Source organism: Plectropomus leopardus, chromosome 22 (assembly GCF_008729295.1).
Source record: "Plectropomus leopardus isolate mb chromosome 22, YSFRI_Pleo_2.0, whole genome shotgun sequence".
Classification (NCBI taxonomy): Eukaryota; Metazoa; Chordata; class Actinopteri; order Perciformes; family Serranidae; genus Plectropomus; species Plectropomus leopardus.
In genome coordinates, this window is record NC_056484.1 from 24,238,439 (window position 1) to 24,258,558 (window position 20,120).

At 38.9% G+C, this 20,120-nt stretch overlaps 1 protein-coding gene across 1 annotated transcript in view; it reads left to right on the forward strand.

Annotated features, from left to right (window-relative positions):
* The window catches only part of LOC121961721 (conserved oligomeric Golgi complex subunit 5-like), a 61,530-nt gene that overhangs the window by 33,217 nt on the left and 8,193 nt on the right, over positions 1–20,120 (forward strand). The window contains 4 exon segments of the mRNA XM_042511781.1: positions 2,484–2,614; positions 12,262–12,343; positions 16,817–17,018; positions 19,799–19,960. Of these exon segments, the coding sequence (XP_042367715.1) occupies positions 2,484–2,614; positions 12,262–12,343; positions 16,817–17,018; positions 19,799–19,960 (577 nt within the window).

The window sequence follows — 20,120 nt, forward strand, 5'->3', positions numbered from 1 at the left end:
AACAACAACCTCAGCATGCTGTGTGAGATCAAGTCTTCATGATAGTTAGTTATTAATGTTAGTATACTGTCCTTGCTGCTTTAAAGTTTAAAGTTTGCTTGCTTGCTACAGCTAATAGTAGCAGATACTAAAATGTAACTGCTAACTACTAAAAGTAAATGAAAGTGAATAGGAGCAAAATAACCAAATATATATTTTTTATTGTCAACTGTTGATACTGTTACTGATACTGATACTAAATAATACTTTGCACCATTTCTGCTGCCAAACTCAGCAACTCTGGTATCATCGAAATTTCGACTTTGGAGGGCCGTTCATGTGCTCATAACTCGTAAATACAATATTTCCAAAGGGCACATGAAGGCAGCACAAGATCACGTCACAGACCTCACTTTGGCGCTGTTACTGCATCCTGTCCCAGGGCGAGACCACTCTGCCCCCCTTTCTGCGATCGTACGTTACAAACAGAACAATGATGCATTATAACTCCCCTCACAGCTATTGAGAAAGCTAGGAGGGGAGAAAACTAGCCTGGTTCCAGGCCTCTGAGTTGCTGCCAACAGCTTCTGATTTGTGCAGTGATTTAAATTGGTCTGGTGTTTCTGTTCACTGTGGAAAGCCAGTTAACTTTCTCAGAGTTTTTAGTTGTTAGCTCTCGACTACATCCTTGAAAACCATTAATAGAAAAACTGAGTTAGAATGGCACAGCTATACAGGTTATTGTAAGTCTGATTTAGAAAAAAACTATTATATTTAGGTAGAACAACCAGTTTAACAGAAATCAGCTGAGAAAAATTTAGGTTATGTTGATGAAATCTTCAGCTCTTCCTCCAATGGGTCCCTGTAGTTTGCACCAGCAGGCCTTGGTTTAGTCACACACACGTCAGTTGTCTGCTGTCTGTCTTCCTCCATCACATCGTAGCTGTCTTTCCTTATCCCAGCCCGCTCATCTTTCTGCCTGCCTCTTTCTCTCTTCCTGCCTGGCTGAGTGATTCTTCTTGATCCTGATCTTCCCACACAGTTCAGGGCTGCAAAGGCTCTGCCTCAAAACTCCCAACACACTTTGTTTGCCTGATCCTGAAAAAAAAGTATTATCCACTACATTTTTAAAGCACTTAGAGCTTCACACACTGCTTACCTAAGCTTGCACTGCTGTTTGGCCTGTTTGTAAATGGCTGTGAATGGTAGTGTTAACTGAAGGTGTAGCAGAAACATCTGAGAGTGAACAGAAGCAGCAGAAATCCTGACAGCAGTTTGATTGTCACTGCTGTGAGACTACCTATGGTGGAGGCCAAGTTTTTGTTCAGAGCACTCATGATTTGTTGGATAAAATCACATATATTGACAGGGTTACATCAATTTAATTTCATATCAGACCAAAAACAGGATTCAGTTGCAAGGCAAGTCAATATTTCTTCCTGCAATGCACAATCAGGCTTTCCAAAGCAGGTGGGTGGACAAACAATGCAGGGGAAACAGCAGAATGGAAATGTTTTAACACGCAGTCAGAAGTGCTATGTGCTTCTTTGAAACAAGTGTTGCTGACAAATCTGTCAAGCTGACACGTCCAGCTGTCAACATTTAATCAACAGGATGCAAATTAAATAAAATAATATGATAATTTGATTACAAAGAAGATGTGTTGACGTTTCAGACTCACTGGGCTGTTGTGAAAGTGACAACAAAACAACAGCCATTGTCTTTGTTATTGTCTTGAATTTTGAACATTATTTTTGTCTGACGATTAAGATGACGATGCAACTGTGAATATATGGAATAAAATTAGAATATTTAGAATGAAAGTTTGAATATATGGAATAAAACTTTGAAAATATATAATGAAACCTTTAACATAAGGAATGAAACATATTGGCTAAAAGTTTGAAGATATATACGGTAATTCAAATTTTACAATATGGAATGAACCTCACATTAGGAGTGAAAGTTTGAAAATATTGAGTAAAACCTGAATGTATAAAATTAAAGTTTTAATATATGTGGTGTTAAAATTTGAATGTATGGAATAAATCCTGAATATATGGAATGACACTTAAATATTGTGAATGATGGTTTGAATATTGAATGGATTCTGATGTCATAAAGGAGCTGGCACTGCCTTGTGTTTTTGATGTGATTAATCAATACAGATGTTGTTGCAAGAAGTGTAACTATGAGCAAGTCAGCATGAAATCTCATATCAGCAATCCTAAGTTATGAGGAGATGAGAAATAACATATGTACAGGCCTAAATAATACTAACCATATTCAGTACCATTCTACAGATAAAGCTTTATAGTGCGAATGCAGTGAAACTCGTAGGCCATGCAAGTTTTCCTCATATCGAGCAATATGTCAAATGTAAATATGGAAAGAAACATGCCTTCGACCTCACGCTTGGAAAGATGGAAAATTTATCAATTTGGGGTTTGTGTGTGTGTGTGTGTGTGTGTGTGCATGCATGTGCTTGCTTGCACATCCTTTAGACTACCTGTCACAAGGTGTGGATCTGAGCGGCATTGAGGTCATTGAGGACGACCTGCTGCTGATCAGCAGAGCCAGACTGGAGGTGGAGAACCAGGCCAAGCGACTGCTGGAGCAGGGCATGGAGATCCAGGTACACACACACACACACACACACACACACTCACACAAGACTTGGCAAGGTGGCTAAACATGCTATCGCAACAGAAATGTTCATATCAGCTGATATCAAGAATTATCATAATAAAAGTCAAATAGTAATTTCCTTCAAGTTTAAAGTCTGAGTCTGTGAAAGTTGAAGAAAACAGACATTTAATTGTGGTTTAAACAAATATGTATTATGAGAACATGACGTTATTTGCCAAACAGGAGAATATTTCGCAAATCTGAAATAGATTCAATAATCAAAATGATGTCAATAAATAAAAGCTAAAGACATCTTAATTCTGGTCAGGAGAAAACCCTAATAATTTGTTGATTTATTTTTGAGAAAGAGGTTGGTTACTAAAGATTTTCTTCTCCCTGCCCCTTTTCAATCATGGAATGTAATGTAGCAAATAACTTGTGCTTTGATTTTTTTCATTTTAGTGCGGGTACACCCCCAGCAAATTATTAAAAAAGGGGGAAGATTATTAGAAAATTAACAAAAAACTAGGGGAAAAAATCCAGAAAACTGTATTTCTAATGAAATAATTATAGATTTGGAATAATGTTACAAGACTTTTTTTTACCTGCCTATTATTATTTTTTTACACTTTTATCATTTTTTTTCCTTCAGGCCATTTTCATTTTTGTTTTTGTTTTTCACTTCTTATGTTTTTTGCTTATTTTCAGTTAATTGTCTTGTAAATGACTTCTAATTTACTAATCTTGCTCATTTTTGGACGATGTCCTGTGAAGTTGCTCATTTCATTCCGATGTTTTTTAAAAAGAAATGAAAGCACTTTGCTTAGGTGACAAAGGGTTAATGGGAGTAAATAGACTTGCATGGCACCTTTCTAGTCCTCCAACCACTTAAAGTATTTCTTCACTATGAGTCATAACGTTTTATAGAGTTCAGCGTTTAGACAACATTTTTGTGGTCTTTTGCACAACAAATGTTGTGCACACAGAGCCGCAAAAATGACTAAAAACGCTGCAGTATACATGCCAGGCCAGTAGTTGGCAGTGTGATTTTGTGATGAAACAAAACGCGCATGCGCACATACACTTTCTTCTAATGAGTGGTGAGATGTAAACATACAAAGACGGCTATTGCACACAGCGTTTGTATGTGTATGTACGTATTTGTATCTTTGTTGGCATAAAGGTGTATTTAGTAGTTGGTGCATGTAAGTAATGCATCAAAGTGATGGTGTAGTAAATCTTCACTTTGCTGGAGTAGCACTGTTAAATTAATGAGGATGAGCAGCACAAACAGCACTCGGGAGTCCACTATTGTTGTTGTTGTCCACCTACTTGTGCTTGGCTATTGACTGAGACTGTAATGTGCACGTGCAAAAGGTCCCCTTTGTCAGAGGAAACACCATATTGCCAGTTTTCATGACAACAAAAAAGGTGGTGTTCTCAAGAGTTTGCACTCTGTACCCCATTTTCAAATCTTTCCACTTTCAGGCACACAAAACAGCGTTGTCGTGTAAATGAACCGCCAAAACGTTACTAAAGGTTGCCGTTTTCTCCTGAAATCGTTTCCATATAAATGTGGCCTCTGTCTCCCTCTGTGCCAAGTATCTCCTCTGTATAGTAAGTAGTAGTATAGTAAAGAGTAGCATGAAAGCCAAGAGTGATCACTCAGCAGAAAAATCTGGAGACCAAAATACAAAATGTCCCCAGAAGCCAACTGCACAGCATACTGACTAGCAACAAAAATAGCAACTTGACACAATGTTAGGTGACTAAGGGGTCTCTGACTGATGATTTGAATCCTGGACTTTAAAGGGGGAGCTCAGTTAAGCACACACACTCATACAACAGTGCACCCAAATTACACAGAGCAGTAAATGCCTTTATGGAAATGCACTAGCTAATCTGACATGCAGCCAGTCCTTCCACCCAGCTGCTATTTCTGGTCCTGAGGTGTTAACATTGCATATTGAGTCTGTGAAGGCAGTGAAAGGGTCACAGAAACAGAAACAGTGATGGTGCATTTACACTGGAATTACGTTGTTCAGCCTTTAATTGTTTAGTGATATAATTTTTTGATGTGATCTGTTATTGCTAGAATATCTGGTGACAGATGCCCTTTATGTTTTTGTAGGTGTTTGTGCTTTTTTTTCTTTGTTCAGTTTTTTTTTTCTTTTTTAAAGAAAAGGAAATTCTACTGTTTTTTAATGTGTTGGACTGTTATTCTAAGTAAAATGGAAAGAGAAAGGTAGAAGAGACATGAGTACTTTATACATGTGTTGTCCTGTGAGGAACATGAGAGAGGGAGCACATGTGAGCTCTGCTAACCCTCATCCGCCCCAGAAAGTCTTGTTCTCAGGGGGACAGTGTCCCATTAAAGATGGGTGTGTGTGTGTGTGTGTGTGTGTGTGTGTGTGTAAAAGAGAGAGAGAGAGAGACAGAGACAGAGACAGAGACAGAGAGACAGTCTGTTTAGTGTATGATGACATATTGCCAGTGTCCAAAGGAGTGTTGTAGCAGTGTTTCAGCTTGTGTTCCCGTGATGCAACAGCCATGTTCTGTTTAGTTCCTCTCGACATGGAGAGATGACCATGTTGATCATGCGAATCTCTCTGTGGCCAGGAGTACCGCAGTAGTACTGCACATGTGACAACCTTCTTTCAGCACTTTACTAGTCTTACTACTACTCAAAACGCTTTTTTGTTACATGTCACTTTCATCCATTCACACACTGGTGGCTGAGGCTACTGTACAAGGTGCCAATCAGTAATCATTCACACACACTCACGTGGGAGCAATATGGGATTCAGTATCTTGCTCAAGGATATTTCAACATGTTTCTTGGTGTGAGGGATGAGGGGATCGAGCCACTAACGTTGCGATTAGAGGACAACCTGCTCTACCTCTGAGCCACAGCCATCCCATCACATTACAGACACTCCATGTTTTCTAATTAAACCTCTTATCATGCTTTTGATTAGCTTCATAATGTATTTATACTATTCTATTATATTTTATACCTTCATATCTTAAACCAGGCTATCAACAAAAAAATAAGAATATGTGCAAATTTGCTTTCAGTACTAGTAACATGTTGTACAAGTGTTATAATTATCAAATATATCAATAAATACTCAAAGAAGAAACAATAAAAACAATATGTGATAATGAAAAATAAGTAGTAAGTAGAAAGTACAAATTCACCATCCTGTTGAACTGGAGATGTCCGATTTTTAAATTCTGGGCCGATACTGATACCTATGTTTTAAATAAAATTTGGCAAGATAGGCGATGACTATGTTTTATGCCTATGAGAGAAAATTGAAGTTTTAGTAAAGTCTATGCAGTCATGCACACTGTCTATTCTCAGTCCACATCGAGTACACATCACACAGCAGGCTATGTGTGACAACTTAATTATATGAGAAGACCAGCACTGCTGGTCGGGAATAATCCTACCTGAGCCCAGGGTTCCTGTGTATATATTAATAAGTCTTCTTTTGATTCACTTTGTTATGTAAGCACTTTAAAATACAAAAACAGACAGAACCAGATTCTAACACAAGGTCCCTTTATGAGACAGGCCAATAAGTTTAGGTCAGATTTGTACTTTAGTGGTGCCACTTTGCAACATTTGTAACAAATTTCACTTTAAACAAACTACCACAAAGACAATTGACAGCCGAAAAAGTAGGGCACGGGGCAGATGCTAGGTTGGCACAGTTTGTTATCTATCTTTGCCTTTACTTCTAATTATTTTCCAAGTAAAAGTGCTGCACTGTGGGTTCTACATATCAATCCCTCTGGTTAAACATTTAACCAATTGACTTTTTGACTGTTTTTTGTAAAAAAAATACTCACTGTTGGATTTGCTGCCTGCAACATGTTCTGATCTGATATGGACTGACACAAAGTAGAAAAGTGTGCTGTGGTTCTGACTAATCCACATTTCAAATTGTTGTTGGAAATCATGGACGTCGTGTCCTCTGGGCTAAAGAGGAAAAGGACCATCCAGACTGTTTGAGACAGCTCAAAGTTCAAAGCCAGCGTCTGTGATGGTATGGGGCAGTGTTAGTGCCCATGGCATCATGGGTAACTTCAAATCTGTGGAGGCACCTTAAATGCTGAAAGGTCCATACAGGATTTGGAGTAACATATGCTGTCATCCAGATGACATCTTTTTCAGGGATGTCTCTGTTTATTCCAGCAGGACAATGAGACATATTCTGCACGTGTTCCAACAGTTTGGCTTCATAGTGAAAGAGTACAGCTACTAGACTGACCTGCTGCATTCAGACCTGACTCCCATTACACATGTATGGAGCATTATAAAGCACAAAATACGTCAACAGAGACCCCGGACTGTTGAGTAACTGAAGTCAGATATTAAGCAGGAATGGGAAAGAATTTCACTTTCAAATCTTCAACAATTAGTGTCCTCAGTTCCCAAACACTTGCTGTTTGTTGTTAAAAGAAAAGGTGATGTTGCACAGTGATGAACATGGTCCTGTTCCAACTTTTTTGGAACATGGTGCAGGAATCAAATTTGGAATTCAGAAAGCATTTTAGGAGTTTGACATTAAATATCTTGTCTTTTGAGTGTAATTAATTGCATATAGGTCAGAAATGATTTGCAGATCATTACACTCTGTTTTATTTATGTTTTGGAATTGAAGTTGCACACAGTTGTATATGCAAGGAGGCAAAGTTGTCAGGGTCAACGGATAATAAGGTGTTTAATCATATGAAATTAATGAGTTGTGCAACGTCTGGTAAATGTCCTCATGTGATGCCTCATGAGTCAGCGTCGATCTGGCTGAAGACTACAAGTTTGAAAAGCAGAAGATTTGGGGTGACGGGTGTGGAATCAAAAATAAGTGAGCTTACCTGACCTCTCTCACATCTGGATATTATTAAGATAGACTTAAAATAAATCTGAGCTAGCCTTTAAAGGCAGTGAAGGGCAATTTATGTAAATTGAAATATGTAAGAATTCTGAAATTGCTTTTGTACTTTAGTTAAATGTTGCAGACAGTTGAAGTGAGAAGAAAGCAAAGGAGGAAGAGTCAGAAGCTGCAGGTTAGCAGGCCATGGGAACAGTCACTTCATAGTAGCAGTCCTATCAATAGTCATCATGGCAGTCATTAACACATCATTAGAACCACCATCAGTGTCTCACTCTCTTACCTCCGCAGCAACCCAGTTGTACAAATCCAAGCGGGAGACAGTTGCTATGGAAACAAAGCTCTCACCAATTACCCAGAGATGGAGGTGTGATTTGGAGACCTAATGACATGTCTAAATGCACTGTCACTCTTCACCGTCATGTGTCCACAGAGAAGTGAACATACATATCAGTCACATCTCAGAAATATTATTACCGAGCTATAACTCATTATGAGGAAGGCACTATGATTTAGAATATAGTCAGTGGAGCCTCAGATTCGTGCTCAGGTTCTGAAGTCCCAGGATCACTCATTTTGTCATCACTTCAATCATGGTTTCTTTATGTAATCACAATTAAGTCACCACCCACTCATTGTTCAGGCAGAGACAAACAAACTGTGTAGATGCTGTGCAGTTTGATGTGATGGACAGAGTTGTCTCCCATCAGTCAGCTCTCAGCAGGAGGAAGATCTCCACTGCTGGTACAGAGTGCTGCTGCCAGGCTATTAACACGCTGTAAGAGATAAGACAGAGCAGCCTCTGCTTTCCTGTCAGTTTGACATCAGATTTTCACGTTAACGCTGGTCGTTAGATCTCAGTGTGATCACACTTTGCTTCAAAGCTATTTCAGATGATGCTTAAAGGGATAGTTTTAAGTGGGGTTGTATAGGGTACTTATCTAAAGTCAGTGTGTTACATATAGTAGATGACAGTCGGCACCCCCCCAGTTTGGAGAAGCAGACTGCAGTCCAACATGGAGGCTCAGCAGTGTAGCTGTGCAGGGGTTAAGCAAAAAAAAAAATTTAAGCCTCCTTAAACAGTCCCACATAAAAAAGTGAATATCAGTTGTGATAATAGTGTACACAATTTCATTTCTTTTATTTAAAACCTCAAAAAATGCAGTAAGGGTGAACTATAGACTATATAAAGATGGACAACATGACCCACAAAGTGTAATTTTTTAATCTGGATCACGACCTGGTGTCTGACTGCAGTATAGGTCATAAAGCCCGTCCCTATATGTTAGTAATTGGGACATAGGCTACATTAAAATTTAAACACGCCTAATAAATGTTTCCCAAAGCTGGTTTCTGTCACTGAAGGTACTTCTCATCACCCTGATGTTTGTGCAAGTGATTGTTTTTATGATAAGTTTGGTTTTAACGAGTTATTCTGTTCTACAAAAAGGGGATTTTCTGCAATGATTGACAGCTATGAAGGCCAATTCATTCATTTGCATTCAATGCAGCTGCTCATGATTGGTCAGATGGGTGTTTTGGCGACCACTCCCCCAGCCCCAACCTCCATCGCTCCTGCGCAGAATTCAACTCTCAATGATATCAACTTCACAAGATGGCAATGTCTGTATCCCAGATATTTTAGCTTCACTTGTGCATAGCGGGAGTAAGTGGGGGTGTATCATCCATGTTTATATACACTCTATGGGGTGATCTTTAATTTACAATGCCTCTGAGGCACATGCAACATTGCAGTCAAAATAATTACCAATACACAAAAACACAAGACATTGTTTTTAGAAAAACAAATCTAAAAACACTGACAGTCACAATCAATGTGATCATAAAATTAGACCTTAGATTTGTCTGTGTTATCAATAAAGACAGCTTAAATTTTTGCTGAGACATGTTCCAAGTATGTGGGTTATAGTAGGAAAAAACTGATCTTCCGAGCTCAGTAAGAATTGTTGATAGGCTTTAATGTTGATAGGCAAACTGGTGCTTAAACTAAATGTCCTTCTGTATTCCTCATCCTCTGACATAATAACAAACAACCTTTGTAAGTTTTCTGCTAGTACTCTTCTTTTGCCTTATACATAAATAACAATGTCTGTAACTTACCTAATTCTTTAAGTTTCCATAACCCTGGTTTATGTTCTCTAAGGGTCCATACATTCTTCTGTTCTAGCTCTGATGTTTGGTGATCATGTGTGGCTCACAGTAATCATTTTAGCTCACTCCAAAGGTGTTGGATGTGGTTAAGGTCAGGCTCAACTCCTTTACATCAAACTGCGAAGACAGACTTTGTAGAGCTGCGTTGGCTGTGGGAGCATCAGCATGATGAAACAGGAAAGGAACAAATACAAACTGGAAGCGCACGATTAAAATGTCATGTATGTATGTTGTAGCATTAAGAGTTCCAAGACTAAGCCAGAAGAAGAACCCCTGCTTCAAAAGTGTCTTTTGTTTCTGTTCTTCTCTGTTGTGAAGAAACGAGGATGTGAAGAGGAGAGGTCAGACAGCTGGAGAGCAGACCTGCAACAGGCTGCACTAATGGAGGACTAGAGGACAATGCACAGACACACATGTCCAATCCCATTAAATAATGAAAGCACTTTCCTCAGTCAGGATCTGTGTGTGTTGGTGTGTCGGCCTGTCCCACAGCACTTCCTGCTCTCTGTCTTGTCCATTAGTAGTTCCACAGAGCAGTTCTTCCACAGGCTCTGCGTTTGTTTAATTGTCTTATAATCCTCTATTTTTTCGTAGTACCATTCCTAAATACTGTGACCGCAATCAGTATTTACGATTATTTGTCTCAATTTTAGGGTTATTACTTTTTTGCACATCATCACACATTGTAAGTAGTACACAACAGAGAGTTTTCACTTCATTCCAGTCATAAATAATTATTGCTGTGTTACTCTGGAGTGCAGCTGCCACCCTGAGACCACATTTCAGTTTGGGTTACAAGACGGCTGTTCAAAACATAACCACCAATGCTCTCTTTTTCTGCTTGTATCTCCATCGGAACTGCTAGTTTCATCATGCCTGTCTCTGTAGTGCATTTGGATGCTGAGATTAGTTTTAAGAAATAGAGTGGCCTAGGGATGATGTTTTTTGAGCATGGTTGGTTTTAGCATGGGCAGCCTGTTTTAGCATCGCCCTGGTTGTCTTGTCAAAAACTCAATAGGTTTTTCCAACTGCATTTTCTAATATCGCAGAGAATAAGCTCTGTGGCAAAAAAAAAAATGTTTATGATATAAGTTTTGTTCAGCAAGTTATTTTTCACAAATGAAATCCATTTTTAGGATTTTTGAGGTCTAAATGTAGTCGCCAGAAGTAAAAAGCTAATGTTACTCTATAACTAACTACACTACAGTCACATTCCCACCGCTATGAGGCTGTAAAGCAGTGTTCAGCATGATGATGTTCTGTGGACTTAATTAGCCACTTGTTAGCAACTTCCTTTTTTTAGGACATCAAAGCTTCACAGTTTTCAGTGGGATATTTATTGACATGTTTTCTTTTGTAGAACAAAACCTGAAAGTCTTTTCATCTTGTTTTTACCAAAGACCTTATTTTAGGCATCTAACACAAAAGCCATTAAAAAAGACCATTGACTCGAGATGAGGGAACCAGAGGTGCTGAAATGCTGACTAGTTTTAGGACTGAAAACAGAAGTACATTGTACTTTGCCCACACAGTGACCATTTGTAAATCTATTAGTCATGCCATGTTATCTTTATTACATAAGGGAAAAAAAAGGTATTTTTCATACATTTTACTGATATTTTTTCAGACATTTTATTAATAATTTTTGGATGTTTTACTAATGTATTTCAGACATTGTATTCAGACATTTTACTAATATTTGTTCTGACCTTTCATTGATAGTTTTGGATATTTTATTGGTATGTTTTAGGCAAATTACTTTTTAATTTTATTTTATTTTACCTTTATATTTTCAGACATTTTATGGAAAACAGAACACATATTGATTGATTTAACAACAGCAAAGCTATATTACAACATATTACAACATCTATATATACATCTATACATCTATATTACAAAGTCTTGCACCACTCAAGCAGTTTATCGAAATTTCATTTATCTCAGTGGTATACGCAATACTTCACAAAAACGTTAATATTTAAAACTGGGCTGAAAGTACGACTTATCTCTGCTCTCTCCAAAGCCATACTCCAATGTTAAGGTTTCTTTAGTGAAAATGATTGTTTGAGAAGCACTGAGCATATGAGTGGGTAAATGACTCTTGGATTATACTGTGAGAGTGTTTGTAAATGAATATTTTGACGTAGTTTTAAACATGGTCCCCAATCAATCAATAAATCCACATTTGTTTGCCGTTTTCTATAAAGGCATGCAGGTAGTTTTGTTTTTTTTTTTCCAAAATTGAAGATACCACAGCTTGATTTACTGATTATATGATGGTTATTTTGTGTGTAAAGAATTCCTTTACAGTCTCAAGTCTGTTATCAGAGGCTCTCAAATTAAAACAAAAAATGTTTCAAAGTGTGACAAATGACAAAGAATGTAAATGCTTGTTCATAGGACCATCTCACCACAACTTCGACTTATAACTTAAAGAAAGTTAAAAAGACAAATCAGACAGACATGAATGATCAGGAAAAAAAGGTGGTAAAAGTCAGAAGGTAGTTCCTATCAACTCATCAACTCACCACAGATATCTGACAATCTTTGTACTTCTCTTCTGTCTCTCTGATAACAGGATGGGCAGCCTGATATCCTCTACACCTTCTGGAATGATGTAACCAGCACACTCAGTGAGGAGTTTTACAGAGCAACTGAGGGTAAGACTGGTTCTCTTCTTTTCCCCGCTGGCTTTCTATAGACACTTTCGGTACAGTACCTTAAGGGAGAACATACAAGAAAACATTCTACTTTAAAAGTTGCGTTTTGCTGCCAGCAGTAGCCTTTGAGCAGCCCAATAAATTAAACTATGTTTCTCAATTTATAGCTGCCAACTGTTAACTAGTAAACTTGAAAAGGCAGGAAACTTCCTTTCATGTTATAGTAAGAGTTGACTGATGTATGTAAATTTGCTTTCATAGGAACAGTGGTTACAGTCTACTGTAGTGAAGCAAGAGAGTCGATTCTCTATTGACCAATCAACAGACTGTAGTCAGAACGTTTCCATGCACTGTTAAGTGGAGCTACAATTACAGCTCCATTAGGCCATTTAATTGGACTGCAGGTCTTGTTCCAGTATACGAGCACTGTAGGAGAATCCATTTATTGACAGAAGTATGTCCAATTCCTCTGACGCCCCCTTTCAGCTAGTTGCTATTAGACCTTCCTCTGATTGACCTATTACGTCACATACCAAACTAGTTAGCAAGTGGCAAACAGGCTGCACGTCGAATGCTGAAAACATGAATAACCTTTCAGCGCTGTACATTTCAAAAATACTCTGCGGTATACTTGGTACCTTCGTCTTGTTTTGTTTTCTTCCCCTCTTCTTCTGTTATTTTTCTCATCTTCTACAAATTTATGCTGATTGACTTTCGGGTTAAAGCCCGGTGTGGGGACAATGGAGCATGTGCAGAACACCCAGGCCAGTTCAGGAAAGACTGAGGTGTATACATGAAAGAGTAAATCAACCCCCAACCACATTATCTAAGCGTGTTAGTCCGACTCAACTCTGAACTGAAATTCAACTTAGTGTGATTTCACAGTGTGCTAGTGATGAAAACTGGAATGGGACATCTCTTTTGTAAACATCCACAACTTTGACTATGGAAACAGAAAAATAATTTGTAATGACATGAACTGGACTGGACTGAACCAAACTGCTTGGTGAAAACGAGGCTTTAGACTCTACTACATCTAGCAGTTCAAATATCACAGCTGCTAATGAAAGCTGATGACTCAAAGAGTGTAAAGCTGTGAGGTTTCTCTCAGACAGACAACAGATAGCTGCTTCACCACCAGCAGCACAAACAACTCGTGGAAGGTGTCATTTGTTGAGTCATAATCATCAGGCTGTAACAAGAGCTCAGTCCACAGCAGGGAATCAATGGGGCTGTTGTTGTTCACGGAGCTCGCAGAGCCGACAGCAGTCGCACTCAACTTGTTCTGGCCTCTGCTACAACCTTCTGTTCAAATTAAGTCACTGCTTGTATAAACTGTATCAACACACCATGATGATTGAAACTCGGATAAAAAAATCAAATCAGATGTTTCTGAAAAGGGTGATAGATGATTGACCTCAGATTAGTAATGTGTTTCTTCTCTCTCACCATTCCTGGCTTTCTGCAACTCTTGACACGTTTCCTTTGTTCCCAAAAAAGTGTTTTCTTTCATCACATTCTACTCTGATATCTCTCACACAGAGTTATTGATTTTGATATCCTGCCTTTTTTTCCTGGGTGGTGTAGCACACACCAGTCATATGTTGATGTAACAATGTTGCCATGTGATTTGTATAGGAAACACTTTGTTACATTTGAGCGTATGCTTCACTTTCACATGAAAAAAATGGCTCACACACACACACACACACACACACACGCACACACACGCACACACACACACACACACTCATGCACTCCTTAAAACACACACACACACACACTCACGCACTCATTTAAACACGCACTAACTCGCTCATTTAAACACACACACTCACTCACACACTCATTTAAACACACACTCACTCACTCAGCATTGTGTGATTTCAGGGAATAACAAAGTGAGAGCAGGAGAGGCGGATTTGGCTCCCTGCTAACATACTTGGCTTCAAAATCAGCCCTACACTGAAAAATCGGTTGTTTCTTCCATGCTCTGTGTGTGTGTGTGTGTGTGTGTGTGTGTGTGTGTGTGTGTGTGTGTAAGTAAGTAATAAATAATAAGTATTAATAACTGAGGAAGGAGGTAAATATGTGAGTAATATAGAGACATGATTGATGATTGTCCTCAATTCTCTTTTCTTCTCCCTCTTTTGCTTTCATTCTTTACTTGATTGATTAGATGATAAGGTTGATTTTCTGTATTTGTCTCATAGTCATCATACTCCCACGTGGTAATTCAAACCAACAATTAATATATCCGCAAATGAGTAATGTGTGTCTACGAGGCATAAAAAGTGACAACAGACAGCGGTAAACATGCCCGTGTTTCAAATTTTTTGGAACATGTTGTAAGGCATCAAATTGGAATAAGTATATATTTACCAAAAACTATAAAGTTTATCAGTTTAAACATTAAATATCTTGTCTTTAGACAACATTTAATTGAATGTTGGTCAAAAAGGATTTGCAAATAATTTCAGTCGGCTTTTAGTCATGTTTTCACAGTAGCCCACCTGATCTGGAATTAGAGTTGTACTTATTAACTGCTGTATTTCTTGTATGTAATATTTCATTGTAATTCAAATGAGCTGGTTATGCTGAACAAGTCTGTGGCATTTAACCTGTTCAAACCGCCAATTTAACTTGCCGTGGTGCTAACAGATTTGAAAAGTTGCTGTTGTAGCAGCAGACGTTGTTATTTATTGTCAGATGCTGCGGCTCAAATGTCTGTAAACTGAATGACCTAGATTAGTCAAACATGGCCTAATAACTTGAAATTATGTGTGAATGCTTCCCTAAAGAAAAACTTTCTTTTTTTATAATATGAATGAGCATACAACAAAATTGCAAACTCCCCATGGTGTTCAATATACATAAGTAAATTAATAAATAATTTAAAACTTTGAAAATAGTAGAAGGAAAACACCAAAATGAGATACCAGTTGAGGGAGCTCCAAACCACTGCACATCTGCACGCTGCCATCTTGCCCCATCCCTAAGAAATATGACTATAGTTTGCAACATGTTCATGTTGGAAGTGATGCACAAAATGCTGTTTTGGAAAGCAACGCCCTTCACACCACAAGCCTTTCTTTTTTTTGTTAAATTTGGCTCACATGTCAGCTGAATGTGCTCTACAAAAAAACTTGGACCACAAAAGTGCGCCATGATGAAAAACAGTAATATGTAATCTACTTCTTGAATTTTGTTTTTTTTTCAACACTACATTTTTATATAGCATTGTTGGAGTATGACACACATTTCTGTGATAAATAAGCAAGATGTGTTGTGAAACATGGCGGGCATCAATGAAAACATTTTTGTATAGGGCTTACATGAAATTGGCCATAACTCATCATTGGTTTGTTCAATCATCTCAAATATTGGTAGATATATTGGGGAACAGGTCTACCAAAGCAATGAGCTTAACCTATAGGTGGCACCACAAATGTGTTCCTCAAAAACAGAATTTCACCAAATTTGGTACACATGCTCTGGAGGCAAGTATTAAACAACGTCTGAAGTGTCATAACTGATCTTGTATAGCGCTTTTCTAGTCTTTTGATCACTCAAAGCGCTTTTACACTAAATGTCACATATACCCATTCACACATTCACACACTGGTGGCCGAGGCTACCGTACAAGGTGCCACCAGATACTCAGTAACCATTCATGCACACTCACACTCCAATGGCGCAGCTTTGGGAGCTCTTTAGGGTTTAGTATCTTGCTCTAGGATACCTCCACATGTTGACAGGAGGAGCCGGGGATTGAAATGCTGACCTTCTGATTAGTGGACGATTTGCTCTACTTCTTACCCACAGCCGTCCCAGCAATATGTACCATTGCTCAGTTTACTGTGAGCCTGAATGAGCTAGAGACATAAAAACCCAGCACCATACCTGGAAACAGTGTTGTGATGCTGCACATCCAATTTGATCCCAGTCGGTCTCATCCTTGTGCTATAATTGAGAGCCCAAACAGTGAAAAACTTTAAAATGTCATGCCCTTCACACTGAATCTGATTAACTTGATTTGAGACACATCAGTACCTGAATGTCCTCCACAAAAAAAGCCTCTTGGACAATTAAGGCAACTGTCATGGATTTGTGACTAATTTGGAGTATGTGGAGAAACAGGAAAATCATCTTTTTGATTTTGACTGTATAAACACCAAATTTGGTATACATTGTTATGGGATTGAGATACATAAAGAAGTCTGCGTGTGATTGGTCTCCCTCCTCCTGTAGTCCAAATAAAACCAGTTGAAGTGACTTTGCTCAGTTTAGTGAAGTGGAAAGTTACTTGCTGATTCAAGCAGTTTCAATTGAGCTGCTTCCTTCTCTTGGCTGGGAAGGCGCTCAAACCTGCGATTGCTGCTAGCAGCTGTATTTCTTTTTGACTTTGCTCACTCTTTGCTTTCCTCCGAATTGTTATATGCAATATGTGTTTGTGTCTTCTTGTCTCCCCAGCCTCGTCCTTCCTAAAGCAGGCGTTTGAAGGAGAGTATCCAAAGCTGTTGCGACTGTACAATGACCTGTGGCGCCGCTTACAGCAATACAGCGCCAGTCTGCAGGGGGCACTAACAAGCAGCGGAGGAATGGACGCATCCCTGGACATCACCACAGAGACAGACAGCCAGGACCTCTTCACACATGGAAAACAGGACTACAAGTGAGCTAACACAAACACAGCATCACAGAGTCACCTGTGATCTCACCTACAGTCTGTGAGGTTTGCATGGGGGTGGGGAATATGGAGCATATTCCTGGTTTGTGTTTTTTTGGATTAATTTTTTAACAAGCATTTCCGACCTTGTAACGGCTTGCTCAGCTAACAAGCGTAGGGGTCACATAAGTTGAATTCTTGAGGTCAGTCTTGTGATGCACCTGCACTGTGTCCTAACCAGATGTGAGCGTCAGATATCGCGTATCAATTAAAATGGAACTCTGTCATTTCATGTAAACAAACCACTTAGCTGTCAACTTGGCCTCAGAGACAGAGCCACTGATAAGATGGGTGAGAGCTGACTTCCTCATTATTTATAGTCACAACAGTACTATCACAGGTAATTCATAGATATTAGCTTTCACACCAGATCATCCCACCATCTCTACTTTGTTATACAGGCTAGCTTGCAAGCATCCCACACCATATTTACAGAAACATTCAGCTCTCTGGCGATTTCCCTCCAGCCAGATTGCAGCTTATTGTTGCAATGCCTGCATTCCCATCATGCCTTGTGCTGGACTGATTAGTTTGTTGTTAAATTTGGCGTCAAACACCGTAAGGTCGAAGTTTATTCAGATAGGTGGAATAATTTGGTACAGACGTCCTCATTTTGAACCCAAGTAAATCAGCTGTTCCTGGTTTGTTGCAGCACTGGCAGTAACAGTTTAAAAAAAAAAAAAGAAACGGGGCGTGCACCAAAAGTGCTGCTCAAAACGGCGCACTGCGTCGCTTGCGGGCAGTTTGGACAGTCAGATAAAATCAAACAGATTTAGTTGCTGATGCTTGAGTCAGTTAGGACATGGTTAAAGACTGAAACCCTGTTTCATAGTCCAGTTTCACAGTAGAAAATGTCCAAATGTGACATATTTGATTAAAATACTGACAAAAACTGCTAGAATTTTGTAATATATATTTATATTATATATTTACTGTATAGTGCACCATATTAACTACCTGCCTTTTAGCTCAAGTGTCTGAAACCTTAAGATGAATATTATTATTATTATTATTATTATTATTATTATTATTATTGCCAATTATCACCCTAAAATCTCACAATATAACCAATAACATGTCCGTGGCATGTAGACTACCTTCTTCTACATTTCTACATTCCCATACTGCAATGCCTCATATTTTATATGAAGTTTACCATTATTTGACATTACAGTGATGATGCAAAACAATAAAAAAATAATTGATGGGTAGACTTACAATATGTGCAAGTCTAAACAGACTGATGGTGTGTGATCTCCACCTGCTGTATCTGAAATGTGTATAAATCCAGTTTTGTTTCAGTTCATGCAAAGAACAATCAGTTCCAGAAAAACAACAACTTGTATCTGAAAGTGTGAAGTTTAGGAATTGGAATCAGGAGAGAGGAAATAAGATCAGGACATCTGTAGTTGGAGAGAGGAAGGTGGGAGGGACAGCCCTCCCATCCTCATGAACACTATATCTCAAGAATGACCTGAGGGAATTCTTGAGATATTTCTTGAGAATTTCTTCAGTGTCCCCCTGGATTCAAGAATGAACTGAATGGCATTTGGTGGTCATAGGTCAAGGTCACTGAGATCTTGCATTCATCTCATTTTTGTGAATGTGATATCTCAAGAACGGCTTGAAGAAGTTTTCCTCAAATTTGGCACAAACATCCTCTCAGACACAAGAATGAATTGAATTGAATTTGGTGACCAAAGTTAAAGTCACGGTGACCTCACAAAACATTTTTTGGCCATAACTCAGGAATTCATATGCCAAAATTTCACACAGATGTCTAAATGGAGTCATGACATTTTGTATCCAAGAGGTCAAAGGTCAATGGTTACACCATAATATTCTGCAAAAACACTTTCTGGCCATTCCTCAACATCATACATATCTCAGGAACAGAAGGGGAGACATTTGGTCAGATACTGAATTGGTGATGCTAATCTGTAAACTGCTGCTGGTTGTAGAGATCTTCTGAGGGGGAGATGTGTGTGAATGTTTTCACAGTCATGGATGTGACCTGCCAGAGAAACTTGAGTGGTGCACGGAAGCATAAAACCACAGACAGTAATTCTAGTTTCCTTAAGTTCTGTTAAGCCATGATACTGAATAATTCCCCCCTCTATCACAATTATTATCGGTCATTCAATAATGATATTGAATACAGGGTGCTCTTACGCACACACGCACACACACCAAACAAACACAAACAAACGCATGCCTTTAGTAGCATGACTGCACTGAATATTAATAGTCTGAGACTCAGTGGCATTTTGCTTTCATTTATGTCTGCACCTAACTGCTTTATTAATAAATGTCAGCACAGATATTTTATCGAGGTATAGGATATTAGATGTTAACATGAGACAATAAACAGATTATGGGTGTCATAATGCCATTACAGATTTGAAATGTTGAATCTTTAAAGGCTATTGTACAGCAGCGTGATGCTTTTCTCTCATCTCATTTGCCTGTTGTGGCCAAGTGAAAGGAACATCTGCCTACATGTCCTGTCACCACGTCCTTGTTACTAATCATGGCTTCTCAAACCGTTATTGTCCGTAATATCTTAATTCATGCATCAGTTATGTCAAATCAAGTTCCGTGTGTGTGTGTGTGTGTGTGTGTGTGTGTGTGTGTGTGTGTGTGTGTGTGTATGTGTGTGTGTGTGTGTGTGTGTGTGTGTGTGTGTGTGTGTGTGTGTGTGTGTGTGTGCATGCGTGTGTGCACAGTCCAGAGAAGGCTCTGAAGGACTCTCTGCAGCCGTACGAGGCGGCCTACCTTTCCAAGTCCCTCTCTCGCCTCTTTGATCCCATCAACCTGGTGTTCCCTATGGGCGGCCGCAACCCGCCCTCCAACGACGAGCTGGAGAGCATCATCAAGACCATCAGCAGGTAAGCACGGCACAGTTCATGGCACTTTGGCTTCCTCACACGGAAGACAAAATCTCATGATACTGCCTCTGCAGCTTCCACATCCTGTCGACATGTTTCATGCTGTTAATTTATCTTATCCATTTCAGTCACAGAACTACAAATATACTGTTTAGCTTTC